The sequence below is a fragment of the Vidua macroura genome, chromosome 16 (genome assembly GCF_024509145.1).
Source record: "Vidua macroura isolate BioBank_ID:100142 chromosome 16, ASM2450914v1, whole genome shotgun sequence".
NCBI lineage: Eukaryota > Metazoa > Chordata > Aves > Passeriformes > Viduidae > Vidua > Vidua macroura.
This window is the reverse complement of record NC_071586.1, coordinates 7986241-8001716: the sequence shown is the minus strand read 5'-3', so window position 1 is coordinate 8001716 and position 15476 is coordinate 7986241. Positions and strand designations below refer to the sequence as shown.

Genomic DNA, 15476 nt, shown 5'->3' with positions numbered 1-15476 from the left:
AGCCATGTGCTAGTAACTTTGAGTCTTCCTGCAAAGTTAAGCAAGAAGAAATGTCCAAAATCCTTGTGTTTCAGGCAACTGCAGGAATCAGATGACTTTAAGAAGGAGATCTTTCCATGAGTCATTATACCACAACATCCTGCTTGTACCAAGATGCAGCACACACGAGATAAGTGTCTAAAACACTCCAGAAAACCTGTCAGCTTGAAACAGTAACCTTTTCTGAGCAATTTAATTCAGTGTAGTAGAGTGCCATGATAAAACTAGGTTCAGGGTATGTCAATGTTCCTTATAAAAACCAATTGTCAGACTCCTAAACAGTTAGCTGTCAGCAAATGGAACTCTATTTTCATGTATGGAAATTAATTTGGAATTTGCAACAAAGAGTTCTGCATTTTTGAAGGATCTATGCATAGTTTATGCAAAGGTATTGACCTGAATATACTCAAAAGATATTCAGGAAAATTTGTGTAGATCTAGAGTCTGACATTTTCATGATTTTGTCCAAAAGCAAAATATATGCATAAAGCAGATCAACAACACATTAAGTGTGGACTGCTTTCCTTTCTGTGTCTGGTTCATTAGTTTAAGAACCCAAAAATAAATTGTTCAGCATGGCCTTAAAAAGACAAAAAGCAGAAAATGTGAAAAAGTTCAATTATTTAGTTCTTATTTGAGTAAGATCAAACCAAGATGGGACAGCTGGTTATTTTAAGCACTTGACAGCATTTGTTTTGAAAGGTTCCCATATGAAAAACAGCAAGCATTCCAGCAACACAGTGCTTTAGAACATTGCTGAAGAAAACAAAACCACAAATAAACCATCCACCCCTAAAATCTCAAATTTGATTTCATGTTGTAGGCTATGAAGATTTTTTGCTATACTGCCTTTAGGCTATGAAGATTTTTTGCTATACTGCCTTTAGCTCTGAGAACAAAAAAGTGCTCAAGACTGCCATAGTAAATCTGACGTAAGCACTGAGGGTACAAGCCCACTAACAAGGGTTCTGCTGAAAAGAGCATCCAGAAATTATAAAAGGAACAGCTGAGAGTAATGAATACACATCTGAGAACAAAAGGGACCCTCAGGGCTCAGACCTGAGTGATGCTTCTCTTGGTACACTCACTACATTTCTAGGTCCAGGGTCTACCTATAAGTTAAAGTTTCCTCATGGAAGCCTCTGAGATACAGAACTGCTGCTGCTGAGTTACCTACAAGCTGCCACACACCAACTGCTACAGCTCACACAGCTAAGGACATGCAAATCATGCAGATACCTCCTACTGTGCAGATAAAATTCTTCTAATAATGACTGAGTCTCTTGTAAATAAACTGCAGCTACTCATATTACTCCAAGGCAAGCACTAATACAAAGCCACATGGCAAACAGTTACCTGTTTCCAGAGGTTGAATCGTTCCTTCTAATGAAGGATCTGACTCTAAAAGCATATATAATTAACGTTTTTCCAGAACACACTCTACCATTTTCAATCTTTACAACCTCACATCCAAGTAGAATAACCTAAACCACAAAACCCAAGGCAGAATCAAATTTGCTGAAATGGACCTATTTTTAATCCCAAGCCACAAGCACAGTTTTCCCACACAGAGAAGAAACCCCATGAAGCTGAGGATGGAAAGGCAGCAGTACAGCACACAGGCAGAGGGAACCCTCAGGAAGCCCAAAGGGACAGGAAGGCTGGGAGGGACCAGAGCTGCAGCCAAACCTCGGGGGCTGCCTAGGAGGAGAGGCTTTCCCACCCTTGGAGCAGCAGATGTGCTCCAGCCAGAAAGCACCAACCCACTGTGTTCTCAGGCTGCCAGCACAGAGCTTCAGACATAAGGGAGCCTCCCTTTAAAAGTGGGTGTGCAGACACCCTCCAGCCAACTCAGCCTGACTCCATCACACACTGCTGTGCTCATCCAAGAGCCTATGACTCTCGGGAATAGTGACCTTTTACACATCCAATAAACATGAATAGTATCCCTATGAATCAGACAAACAATGCCTCTACTTTTCACTTTTTACCACTGGCAGAAGATCACTTGACTAGAACTGATGAACAAATTCACTGCAAATAGGCCAACCCTGTGATAATCCCCTCCAGATCACCAGCGTGGTACTGAAGTTTAGAAGTGCCTCTTATTAGAAAACTGCAGAGAATCATGGCAAAAGATAAAGCACTGGCTCACTTTCCAAAAGAAAGTTCAGTAATTAAATGGAAAAATAAAGTAATTTAGTTTAATGAAAAGGATTTCAAAATCTACTTTTCCACATTGGAAAATGGAAGGAGACAAAGACTAGAAGAACAAGGCTATTAAATGAGGTGAATCTTCACATTAAAGTTAACTTGTTAAGTGCCTAAGGAAGCACAGAGAAAGTTAATTTGCCTACAAATTTCACATATGCTGAAGACTGCAACAAGTCTGACTGTGCCCCAAGTAGCTACAGAAGCACCTACAGAAAATACCCAGGAGTTAACCTGGTTCTGCTCCCACAGAATCTCTTCCCACAGTGACACACCCACCCATGCAGTGTTTGCTGTTCAGAGCATCCGCCCAAACCAGCACCCCAGTGTGCAGAGCAACAACTGGGACTACCACGAGACCTTTCCAAGGGGAATGCCAGCCCACAGCAGGGCAGCCTGAGCTTTATCACAGATCCAACCTGGCTCCCAATTGCAACTGCTTGGAAGAGGGAGCCAGGAGAAGATGCTATCTTGCACAGGCAGGAACAAACCCTGCCCACTCACAGACCCCAGGGGCAGCCTGGTGCCAGGCTGGATCGAAGAGCTTCAGAGAGCAAGGCAGGCAGACCATCACAGGCCTCCCACAGGCAACTCTGAGATGAGCACCAGGGGCAGCTCCTTGCCAAAGGAAGCTCCTCAACACATCTTTAACACTCCCCAGCTGCATCTGTGCAGGTAAATGTGGCACCATTTCCACTTTGCATGAGGAGCACACCAAAAAACACCCTGTGTTCCCTCTAGGGAATGGGAAGGAACCAATGGTTTTCCAAACAGAAGACAAAGCAAAAAGCAGGCTCTTTGTTACCAAAGCCTTCTCTGCAGCATTCAGCATCTGCTCCCAAACTTGTGTCACCAACTTCACCCCAGCCAGCACAGTGCAGGCACCCCTGGCACTTCTCAGCAGGAGTGTCAGGAAATCACCACAGGCAAGCCATGAAGAAAACAGGTTGGAGGCAAAGGCTAAGTTCCCCTATTAAAATCCAACACTGCAGCTGTCTGTAGATAAAAGAAAAATAAATCTGAAGTGTATTCCCGTACCAGTGCAGCTCTATAGCTGTTTTGTAAAGCAGAAACAGGAGTCAAGGACAGCAGCTAGAACACAGAGCTGCTTCCTCCTCCTCCCTATCCCCAAAGGAATTAGTTGCATAAAGAAGACACATCTTAGCAGAGACAGGAAGGGTGTATAAACACCAGCTGGCCTTTATGCAGTCTCACAACCATCTGAATTTTGTACGGAGAGGAAATTTTACTACAGATCTGTTTCACATTTCCCTGATTTTAAGAGAGAATGTGTGCTTAACCTCACAACCTTCAACACCCTCAAGAAATAAGCACCTCTACCTATATAGGCAATCACAAGAAATGGTAATTTAACTGTCCTATCAGTACTACTGGTTTTCCTGTAACAGGACTCCCTTATTAACATGACAGACATCAAGAGAGTTTATTAGTGAGCTTACCACTGTTCTCCATGGTTTGTTCAGCGTTAGCATATGTACGAAGAAACTCAGCAAAAGCTCCATCTTGCTCCAGCAGCTCCTGGTAAGAGCCCATCTCAGAGATTTCTCCATCAGTCATTACCAGAATTGTATCCATCTGAGGCAGATAGTTGACTGCATGGGTTACCAAAACCCGAGTCTAAAAGGAAAAGGAAAAATAAAGAGTTTATGTAACTTCAGATTAGTGAATACCATGGCTAGACTACTTCTCTTCACTGCTTGAATTCTGTGTATAATAGAATAGTAATGAGGAACAGGCATGCAGCATTTTTAAGAGAACACTGTCTTGATTTTTTCCATCAAATAATTTTGAATTACAGAAATCAAAGCACCTTTCACTACAAAAATGTCAGTGCTTTATAAAAGTCCTCTAAAAAAGATCCTTTCATTTTTCAGCTGTTAGAAACAGAAGTCTAAATATGCAACTTGACAAACTTGGAATCATGTGAACTCAGCCAAGAAAAAGCATTCTCTAGAGATGTTATGACATACTTTATTTTTCAGGATTCCTTTTGGTCCAATAACTTTTTCAAAAATATGTTTCCCAACATGAGCATCAACAGCTGATAAAGGATCATCAAGTAAATAGACATCTGCATTGCAGTAAACTGCCCGAGCAAGACTGACTCGCTGCTTCTGTCCTCCAGACAAATTCACACCCTGAGGAAACAAGAAGACATGAGCCTTTATTTACAGCTGAAAGAAGATGTCTTGCTACAGTTTATGAAAGACACAAGTCATAGGTGGTTTATTTAAATCAGAGGAAATTCAACACTGCATTAAACAGGTTTCCACAAATAATTTCACTACAACAGCATAAGCAATCAGTCACAATCCTCTTGCAGGGAAGCACATCTCTTCTGTTCTCACTGTCAGTGAAGGGCTAGCCAAACCCAAAAATTAATGTTTGCTAGTTCTGAAAAGCAATTAACCCTCACTGGCCTACCTAACTCTGTACATTCAGAGGCTGCTTTTCTTCTCAGCTGTATTTCTGCAGTGCTGCCTCTGATTGAAGAAACAAGCTCTGTTCCCACTGCAGTGTGACTGGCCTGCTGACACACGGGGAAGATAAAGCTGCACTTCAGTGCACAGGGGGCTGTCAGCTCTGTGCCAGCTGGGAGCACAGGCCCCCTGCACCCGCTCAGAGCACAGGTCCCAGCCCCAGAGCAGCAGCTCAGAGAGCCCCAGCAGCCACCCCAGCCAGCCCCTGCTACAGGGACAGTGGCTCCTGCCCCACAGCACTGCACCATCCATGCACCTTTCCAGATCCCACACCACACTTGCTTTGGTAACCAAGGTGACTTTTGGTAACTGTTCTTGTAGGTTGTGATTCAGATTTTTTGGAGGGGTTGGTGTTGGAGGGGTGTTTGCTTGTTTTGAACTAAACTGAAGTGTTCAGAAAATTTTTCTCTTCTTGTTTCTATATATTTTTCTGCTCTATAACCGTGGCAACTTAGAAACAATTCAAAACTGTCACTACAAGACAGTTTTATATTTTTAACTGAGGACAAGTTTTCTCCCTTTTGAGGCTAAAAGAGAAGGAAAACACAAAGTTCAAATCTGCTTCTTATTCTAGAGGATTCCTGCTCTGAAAGTTTTAAATTCAATACAACTTTGAGATAAAGTAAAATAAAGAGTCACACAGCCTTAACTACAAGCAATACCACTGTTAGAGTGGAGTGGGTGTTGAAATACCTTTTCTCCAATTTCTGTTTTGTCTCCTGAAGGAAGAATCTCTATATCAGGCAGCAGGGCACAAGCCTCAATCACACGCTTGTACCGGCTCTCACTCATCTCCCTTCCAAAGATAATGTTATCTTCCAGGGTTGCATTTTGGACCCAGGCTTGCTGAGGAACGTAGGCTACAGAGCCCTGCAAGAAAAATAAAGTTCAGTACTTTAGACTGCACAGAGAGTCAAGGCACAGCAGGGCTTTGTGAGGCAGGCAGTGCTAATCACCTCACTAATTACCTACGGTCATTTCCAAACAAAGCAGTTCTTGGGCTCCCACCTCCTCCAAAATGTTATTTTTATAATCCTCTCTACAAGTGAATGCAACAAAGTGCACTGGTGGAAAATAAAGGGCTTCAAACAAAATACGATTAACATAAACCTGGAGGAAACATTTGTTTAGAAGACGTTTGCACATGTCAAAAGTCATTACTTCTTTCACATAATTATAAATTATGTTCTGCACAAAAGAGTTTAATCTGGAATGCAAGTGTTTAACAAATATACCCCTGCCAAGAGATCTCTGCAGAAAGCAGAGGAAGTAGTTTTCATCTAAAAGTCACTTCAAAGGAGGAGACTGAGATTATGCAAAGTATTTTGCTTTGAGTATCAGTTCTGTCTTCTCTTTCTGCACTAATAGTTAGTGACTCAGATCTCAACTAGTTTATTTTTCCACAACAATTCTGAAGGTGGCCAAACCTACAGACTATTAAATGCAGCAGATTTGTTTTGCTCTTAAAGTAATTTTATTTCCAGGTCATTTTTTCTCTGTTAGCTCTGTGCAGCTCTGATGTCTAAGAAAGAACAAACTGCAACAGCAGCTTTTCCTATGTTCAGATGTCTGGGTGCACCCTCTCCTTGTAATTCTTTGATGTCTGAGAAAGTAGAGCCCAACACTGCTTTTCCTCAGAGAATATGTACCAGGGTCTCCCCATCTCATGCCCAGCTGCTAGTAAGACTCACCAGAACACTCATCTTTGAGTGCTCCACTGTTTTATTTGGCTAAATCTGACACCAACAGATCTGGATGCTCTTGGGTCAAGGCTTAACAGGCAGTTACACAGAGTGCAGGCTAAGGCATACACATGGTTTGCCAGGAAAGCAGGCTAAAAAGTGCATTCATATGAAAGGCTGTCTCTTCCCTCTTCACACCACTTGGAAATCTAGAACCCCTCTGGCAATACCCACAAATAGCTGAACAACTCTCCAGACATGTCACACCTTCACAACCACGTAGCCTTCCTTTTTGTCCATCTCCCCCAGCAACGCAGACAGCAGTGAAGACTTTCCACAGCCAACTTGACCAACAACAGCCACCAAGGAGCCTTCAGGAACAGTGAAATTAATGCTGAAATAAAGTGCACATAATTCAGCCTTGCTTGCTGGCACACCCCAGTAGTTAAACAGTCAATTGAACTGCCCATGTAAAACCAGGTGCAATGTGAACACCCTCTGCAAATACTGACTCAGAACTGAAACTGTAACTGCTTGAAACTCCAAACCTCTCATTCAGAAAAGCAGCCAGCTCTCCTCATACTTAGAAAACAGAACATAATCTTAATATGTAATTAGTCAAAAAGGGAAGAAAACAGAAAGAAAAAAAGCACTGTGACCCAATCTTGCTAAGACTTCTCTCAAGTGTTCTATGAATACAAATGTAAATACAGAAAATTTTTGTCCCAAAGAATTTGCCATTTAAAGCCCAAGTAAAAGCAGCCAAAGTTAAGGAAGGGAACAGGGCACAGGGAAGATACAGCTTGTAACTGCATCACTGTTTGCTTTCTGCAGCCCGGGGTCAAGGCCAGCGAGTGCAGTGAGAATCGGGCTGTGAAATGAGCCTGAGGACACGGCAAACAGGAGGGAGCTGAGCTGACTGCGAGGGGCTGAGCTGGCTGCACCCTCTAGATGGAGCTCAGCCCATCTGCAGCACACAGCCAGAGCTGAAATCCCCTGCAGCTCTCTCTTCCTTGATCCCTACATTTCCTGCTACCTCCCTTTATGCATTCCATAAATGCAGAAAACAGTAAATCCCTCTAGTTCATAAAGCCCCAATTTAAAAAAAAAATATATATATAGAACTGATGTTATTTCTCTTTATGGTAACAAACTGTTCTCCATATGTACTTTATAATTCAAATATAGATAATTTATGGTGCAGCAAGATTATGGAATAGAAAAAAGAGCACCAACTTTACCTGTTCAGCAAAGGAGGATCAGTTTTGGCCCAGCTAAACGTTGCATTCTTCACAACAATGCATCCTTCAGCTGCAAAGAGAAAACTCATATTTATGAAAGTACCAATGCAAGCAGCTAAACTGCATGCTCACAATCCAAAGTCAAGCCAAACACACGAGGGCAGAGGTATAAAGTTACTTTTTCAGAAGAACAACAACCCAACCCACTGCTTGCCAAAAACTTGCATTCTGCTTTTACTGAATTTAGCAAGACAGCAGAGGTCCCAAGGTTACTCCCACTCAGGAGCCAGGAGGTACATGAACATCAGCTACCCAGCTGCATCTCCAGCTGCAAATCAGTTGTGGAAAGAAACTATCTGAGAAGGAAGAAGAACCTGTACATAATTTCCATTTTACAAACTCTCTTCTCTGTTTTCTGTCTCAAATTTATCAGCAAAACCCACCAAAACTGCAGTAAATTTGTTTTAGAAAGCAAAAGAAACCACCCAAAACCTGCACACATTGATTTGCAACAGGCAAAGAAACTCACCCTCTTTGATGGGACCCCTGATTATGCTGTCTGGATCTAACTCCTCATGAGACAGGAACACCCTGAGGCGCTTCAAGGAGACACTGGCCTGCATGGGAAAAGGATGCAAAATTATTTCTACTCTGCTCCTTACATTTAAGTGCTCACTGTTTTGTGCCACATACACATTATATCATTATTATGCCAGCCTTAAATCCATTGCATAGTTGCTTGGACAGCCAAACCCACAAGAGATACGGGTGATGTAAGGAACACCTATCCACCATAACTGGGATTATTCACCAGGAACTGCAAGGTCCCTTCCAGAGGAGGCCACATTTCCCCAGTGGTCATTCTCTAAGCAGGGGGATGTAATCTTTCCACCCAGGGCCTCCTTCTGCACACAAAACACCTGTTGATGACTGAAGTCTTACTTCTACTATGTTGCTGATGACCATAGGAAGCATGTTCAGTGGGAACCTGAGGATGTTGAATAATGCCAGAGAAACAAAGGCCTTCTGAGCATCCAAGATGTTGTTCTTGTCTTTCATGACATACACAGCAAACGTGGACAGGGCAACCTGAAACCAAGGGTAAAGGCTACAGTGAGGGTCATGTCTTAAAGCCACCAAGTCAGTGACACAGTGTGACAACTGGAATCAGACTATCAATCAAAGAAAGAGCAATGTTCTGATAACTTTTCATTCTTGGCAACACTTTTTGCAAAACAAACTTATGATTAAAATCTGCTGTTGTAAAAAGAAGTTGGCTCCTCCTTAAAAAGAGCTAACTGCTCCCTTGCCTCACACAGCAGAAGTGAAACCATGAATGTCCCAGGCTATTTGAGGTCACACAGCAGCAGAAGAGAAATAGAAAAATGATCACTGGTCTTTTTCTCCTGATTTTTTTCAGTTTTAAGACACTCCTCAAAGTATCAGATATTGGATCAGTAACATACATGGACAGAAAAGTTAGAAGCAGCCCAATACTAACCTGTTTTATAGTTTGCAGAGACTACCACAACCCTAGATTTCCAAATACAGCCCACTTTATCGTGGACAAGAAACTTGAAATGTTATTGCATTACAAAGATGAAGCCTTTTCTGTTGTGAACTATTTCAGTTTCATACTGAACAAGAAAATTACCCTGAGCCATTGCTATCATGAATCATAAGCTATAAAAATAACTCAAAAAATCCATACACTCATTTTAAAATGTATTTAATATATTACAGTAAAATAAAGCAAACTAAGTAAAATCAGATGTTTGCTTTCAGAACTACTCCCTTCATAGTGCTATCTTGCATGATAATACCCTCACACCTCAGTATATCACAAGATCCAGCAGCTTTTTTCCCACAGACTGCCAATTAAAACAAGAAATCAAGGTAGATAAACTTCTGGCATCCTCCCTCCTAAAAGAGCTCCCCATCTAAGGAACAGTCTCATCTAAGCACAGCATCCACTGAAGACATCAGTGTTTCTGTTAACAAATCTGACTGCTGTGAAGACACGGATTGCTCTGGGTGCAGCAGCTGACTCAGCTGTGCCTTGTACAGTAGCTTGTTTGTACAGCTCTTGGTTTGGACAACCCTATCCCAGGGAGAAAGCCCTCCCATGGAGATCAAAAACAAGACAGGGTCCAAAGAATAACCTCCCAAGCAGCATGTCTGCACCCTCGTGTTAGCAGCCATCAGTCTGAAATCCACCCTTCGCAGCACACAAGGCACTGCAAAGCCAGCGGGTCCCTGACACTGGTACTAAACAATGGCTTTAAAAACCCTGGCCTTGGAAACGGGAAGGAGTAGGGGAAATAAAAGTTTTGAAGGTCAAAAGTGCTTCCAAATAGGCACTTGAAATATTTTTTTTATCAAAACAAAAAAAAAAAAAAAAATCCAAGCAACAAGATGTTGAAGAGCAGCCTTGCACTCCGGGTCGTGCCCAGCAGCAAAGCCCCCGCAGAGCCAGGGCCACACATCCCCCGTGTGTGCTGGGACACAGCTGCACATCACACCAGTGTGCCCTCCCAGGCTCCACAGAGCAGCATTAGGGAGTCCACCTGCAGGGTGTTATTTAGAAATTTCATTTAATAATGTATTTATATTAAGATAATCTCAGGCTACTTTTAGAAAAGCATTCACTGAAGAATGCAGCTGATGCTTCCTACCCAGGGCACTGCTTCTCTGCCTTTCATCATGCCCCGAGCATAATGTAAACACTAAAAATGTTTGCAGGGAAGGAATCTGAGACTGGAAAGTACACTTAAACACCTTCAACTGGAACAGCACATATTTTATCCTAATGTAGTCATGGCTTTTAATTGTTTCTGCAGACAAGAGCAATGGCCCCTCGTTCTAATAGGGTCTGAAGCAATTTTGATGTGATCTCACTCTTCTCTCCCTAGTATTAGTTGAAATGTAAGCTAACCACAAACACAGGAGGGATGTTTCACATATCACGGATTTTTATTTTCTTCAAATAAGAATTTGAAGCCCTCTCATGCTACACAACAGTTTTGCCTCTTCCATACTGTTCCTACACAGATGCTGGGAGAATCCCAGCCAGAGACACTCCTGGAGTCCAACATCCCATTCAGTCAGGAACTCTTATGTACAGACCTGCTGCTGCTCAGAAACATGCTGAAATAAGGGATTTTTTAATTCTCCTAAATCTGACCATACATTTCATCTTAGATTCCTGAAGTACTCTACTAAAAGTAGGAGGGGATGCAGAGGAGGTTTTTATTTTCCAATACTTTGGCCATTAACTTCTATAATACATCCAACCTGGATGTTACTGAGTTTCAAAGAAAACAGTAGTGCCTTTCCACAGAGAAGTGGATCCCTAAGTGTTCAAGGACCCACCATTCTGGAGGGCATTTTGGCTCAAGTTATTAAAACACAAAACCAAAAGAAGTCCTCAAGTGCTGCCTTGGAAAGCACAATCCCAAAAAAGAGAGAAGAAGACTTCTAGATTTGTTTCACTTACCAAAAACGGAGCACAAACCCAAGTGAAGGTTGCCATTGCAGCAAGGTAAGCAGATTTTTTTAGGACTTGGAGTTCTTTCTGTCTGATCTCTAATACTTTCTCTCTAAAGGCTAATTCCCAAGCATAAAGTTTCAGAACTTTAATCCCATTGAGAATTTCATTCATCAGCTTAATTCTGTTGTCTTTGCTCTTCATTTGAGCCACCTAAAAACAACATTGAAAAAAATAATTAACAGAGCACAATACTTGGCAGAGCCTCAAAGTTCTGAGCTTTGTATTTTGCAATGGCAAATTTACCTCATTATCATCAAAAGCTTACTAGCTTCCCAAGCAGGAAATCTGAGATACTATCTGAACAAACAAATATGCAGAATTAACAAGACGTTTTAAACCAATTAAAAGAATGCTTCGTGTAACTACAAATCCAAAGCAAGATCAAAACAAGTGTGGCACTGGTTTAAGTGTGATTAATCCTACAACAGGGAGCCCTGGGACTCAGGTACAATATGCAGCTAAAAAATAAGCCACTGTAAGATGTACAGCTTGCATCTAACCTTAAACCAAACTTGATTTTGCTTTATTTTCAGCACTATCAATGGCTTTTTCCCTCTTCATCTCTCCAGGAAACAAACAAACAAATGGAACAAGCCACACATCCTGGAAACATGAATATTTCATTCATGGCCATTAGGTTCATTAGGTAGACACTAGTTTACCTTTGTACTTTAGCTTTCAGGCAAGTTAAAAACTGAACTAATTCCTAATAATTCAGTTCAGGACATCTCATGAAGCTGTCTGAAGTGCTACCTTGGTCTTCACTACTGCGGGTTTTTAGACCATTACATACAGATAAGCTGTAAGGCTGAAAAATACATGAGTTTGTTTATTCTGAATACACAACACCTCTGACCTTTCTTTCCCTTCCCTTTTTTAAGCAATAGTTAGAGGGATGGGGAAAAAAAATAAGGAAAAACCTCCAGGAACAAGTCAAAGAATAGATGTTTCTTCAAAGCACTGGAGATGCTAACCTGATAGGTTTTCGTCTTCATTGCCATCACAGCATTTATTGGAACCAGAAGGACCATGACAGCCACACCTGCCAGCACTGAAGGACCCAAATTCTGAAAAGTACATAATTGCAAGCATTTATTCAAACTAATTTTTATAAATCTTGGCTCAAATCACTGCATAAATTACAGAAAATCATTCTGAATTAGGTTTTCAGCTTAGGATCAAGTAGAAGCTTAGGTTAATATCTATATACTTTGACTCTTGAAACAAACATATATATATATATATATATATATATATATATAGTCCCCAAACAGAAGTACATATAGATCAATTTCTCTTCAAATATATCTCTATACAAACACACAAATATGTTTTAACATTTTGCACTTTTTGCTGATTTGTCTGCTCTTCTGAAGAGACAGTGCTGTGTGAACTAGAAGCAGCAAACATCCCATACGGTTCCTCTGAGCACAGAGCCAAGACCACATTTATTTAAATCAAGGGACAAGTCAGAGCCTCTAGGTGCTGCAGTCCCCCAAAAGATAATAGTTCCCCTCTGCATCCTCTCCATAGGAACTCAGATGTGCTCTCAGAATTCAGAACCTCCTGCTTTCCTTCCTGACAGCAATGACAAAAGCCGCTCTGAATGGCTTCTTAATAAACAGCATTTTCTCCTCACTGCTGCAAACCCTCCAGTGGTCTGAACGACAGGCGTGTGTAGTCACAGAATCATGGAAGCAGCACACTGCCAAAGCCAAAGCAAGAAACAACACACAATGCTCACCTGCCACAGTAAGTACAGCGCCAGTATCACCTGCAGGGGGGCAGACCAAATCATGTTTATATAGGTAGCCAAGTCCATGAATCTCTGAGCATCCACAGACATCAGATTCACAATCTCACCCACAGTAGAAGTCTTCCGAGCAGAATTTGTGATAACAAGTGCCTACATGCAGGTACAAAAACAAAAACCAATTAAAACAACATGAGGACAGACTTAGTCATTTGTATTCTCTCCACAGAAGTCAAGTGCTTTACACAACTGCATCTTTTAAATTACAAGCAATCATTTTCCTCCTTCATATTCTGTTTACCCTGAACATCCTGCAAAATACAAGTTGTACAGTTTGAATCAATCAGCTGGGTTTAAGCTAATACAGAATAAAAGTCAATAAGGAAACTTTGGGGTATGGGCTGGTGGTTTTATTGCTTGGGGGTATCGTTTACTTGGTTTGTTACTTGTTTTTGTTTTAGTGTAAGTGGAACCTTCACTTCCTGTGACACATTTTTCTCACACAGAGCTATCCACAGCTTTCTAAAATGTTCCAGCTTATTCTAAGATGGCACTGCTGGTAAATCCCAAACGAAGCTGTAAATGTAGACACATCTTTAATTTCTGCACCAACTGAAGCACTGCACACCCCAAGCCTAAATGAGGAAAGTTTTCTTACTTGGCAGTGAGAACCAGCATGTTAAGTAGCAAATTAGAAAACTGTCCTGGCTTAAAGGCTTTTATTTATAAATTAGACACGCTCTTATTTCTATTAAGAGTTAGGAATCAGCATACCAGAGTCTCCTACCTTATTACTCAGACTTAAGTGATGCATTCTCACAGTCACAGATATTGCATATTTGTAGTCACAGTACTGTTACATATTTAAAGAAACACCTACCTTTCTATAAATTACACCAACAATGGCTGTTTTGAGTCTCATTCCAGTTACAAAGCAAATATGAAAATACTGGTGAAGGATCAGTGTCTGAAGACAGGCACAAACAAACAACAGCACTGTATAAAAGTAGCCCTGCCAGTCTGGGGCAGCTTTGTTATTTACAAAGTTGAGCAGCAATCTGTGGAGACAGAAATGAGTTCTCTTGATAGATGGAAAACAAAACCAAATGTCATGGTTGCAGCCTTAGGTTATTCCAAACATTGTACAGGTCATACAAGCACCTGAAGTACCAAACTTAGGTAAAACACTTAAGCAAACTTCTTAGAAGCTGGAGATCATTTTGTATGAGCACATGTCACTCCCTCCTCAACATACCAGTCTGAAACATGAAGTAACACACAGCTTGCATGTACAGCATTCTCTTATAGCTACACTGAGAAGCCTCATATCCCCTTCAGCTGAAATACAGCCACTTGCAGTTCCTTGACTTCTTAGCTCAAAGCAATACAACCCTCCCAGCACCTCAGCTCTGTGGCACCACATACCCTGATGGCCAGGCACAGAATAATTACAGGTTAGAACTGAGTAAACTCTCCTGCTACTGCTGATTATGTTCCCGCCCTGCCTTCCCGGTGCTGGAAAGGAAAAGAAGTTAAACATTTATTGCATGATGTTGTTATTTTAAAAACAATGGACCTAAATCATGTTTGCTCCCTTTTATGACATCTCTTCCTCATTATATCAGCTGAAGGCAAAGCAGCTTGGGGAGTGAAATACCAGCATGTTTTAAATCCTGTTCACATACTTTTAATACAATAATAAAGTATATAGGACTTACTTCAGAATTTCCGGGCCTGCAAACATCAAGAGATCATGTGCAGCTTTAAAAAGGAAGCTCATGAGAAAATATGGTCCAAAGGTTTTGTATAACACCTTGAATAAAGATGCTTCAGAGCTCTTCTGAGATGGTTTTATAATCAAAGCTTCAACCTCTTCTGTCACATCACCATTTGAGTCTCCTGATTTTTGCTGCTTTTTGGGCGCATATAACATGTTTTGTGGTTGCCTGAAAAAAGATCAGGTAGAGAATGTAGCCTTTATTCAAGCATAAAGCCAACCAGAAAAATGTTCACTGTACAAATGAGATGTAAATGAGCTGCTTATTGTGATTCTTAACAGTTTAACTGAGTTTTACTGCCAAATGTATTTAATCATACAACATATCTAAATGAACTGGCTGTTCAGAAATGGCTTTCTTTGCCTGGATAGGTAACATTCCTGTAAATCTCTCCCTTAAGTCTGCCCTGGGGAATAGAGCTGTACACATAAGCTTAAAGAGCAGAGGACATTATTATTCTAGAACCCAGTATACTGAATTTTCATCAAAAACAATGCTTCACTGTACCACCAGAGTTAAGAGACTGAAGTCAGGTTAATGCCAAGACATCCCCAACGGACTGAACACATTCTTTTCTTACATCTGGCTTATGCTAAACTCCATGCTCTGAACTTCTGAGGACAAGCTGGATGTAAAACACACTGTGTAAGCAAGCACACAGTTTTCCTTCAATGAAAAGGTGTTCCTATTTGCTGCAGCCAAGGATGATGAAAGTAGGATG

General features: G+C 41.3%; 1 protein-coding gene across 2 annotated transcripts in view; it reads right to left on the bottom strand.

The window, feature by feature from the left end:
* Positions 1 to 15476, bottom strand: part of ABCC1 (ATP binding cassette subfamily C member 1) — a 46175-nt gene that overhangs the window by 12734 nt on the left and 17965 nt on the right. For both annotated transcript variants that reach the window (XM_053991971.1, XM_053991972.1), the window contains exons 8-19: positions 14696 to 14923; positions 13858 to 14035; positions 12969 to 13130; positions 12199 to 12291; positions 11171 to 11374; positions 8617 to 8763; positions 8204 to 8291; positions 7675 to 7744; positions 6701 to 6827; positions 5445 to 5621; positions 4242 to 4409; positions 3711 to 3888 (exon numbers count right to left, since the gene is read on the bottom strand). In XM_053991971.1, coding sequence (XP_053847946.1) covers positions 3711 to 3888; positions 4242 to 4409; positions 5445 to 5621; positions 6701 to 6827; positions 7675 to 7744; positions 8204 to 8291; positions 8617 to 8763; positions 11171 to 11374; positions 12199 to 12291; positions 12969 to 13130; positions 13858 to 14035; positions 14696 to 14923 — 1820 coding nt within the window. The remainder of the gene's footprint in view (positions 1 to 3710; positions 3889 to 4241; positions 4410 to 5444; positions 5622 to 6700; positions 6828 to 7674; positions 7745 to 8203; positions 8292 to 8616; positions 8764 to 11170; positions 11375 to 12198; positions 12292 to 12968; positions 13131 to 13857; positions 14036 to 14695; positions 14924 to 15476) is intronic.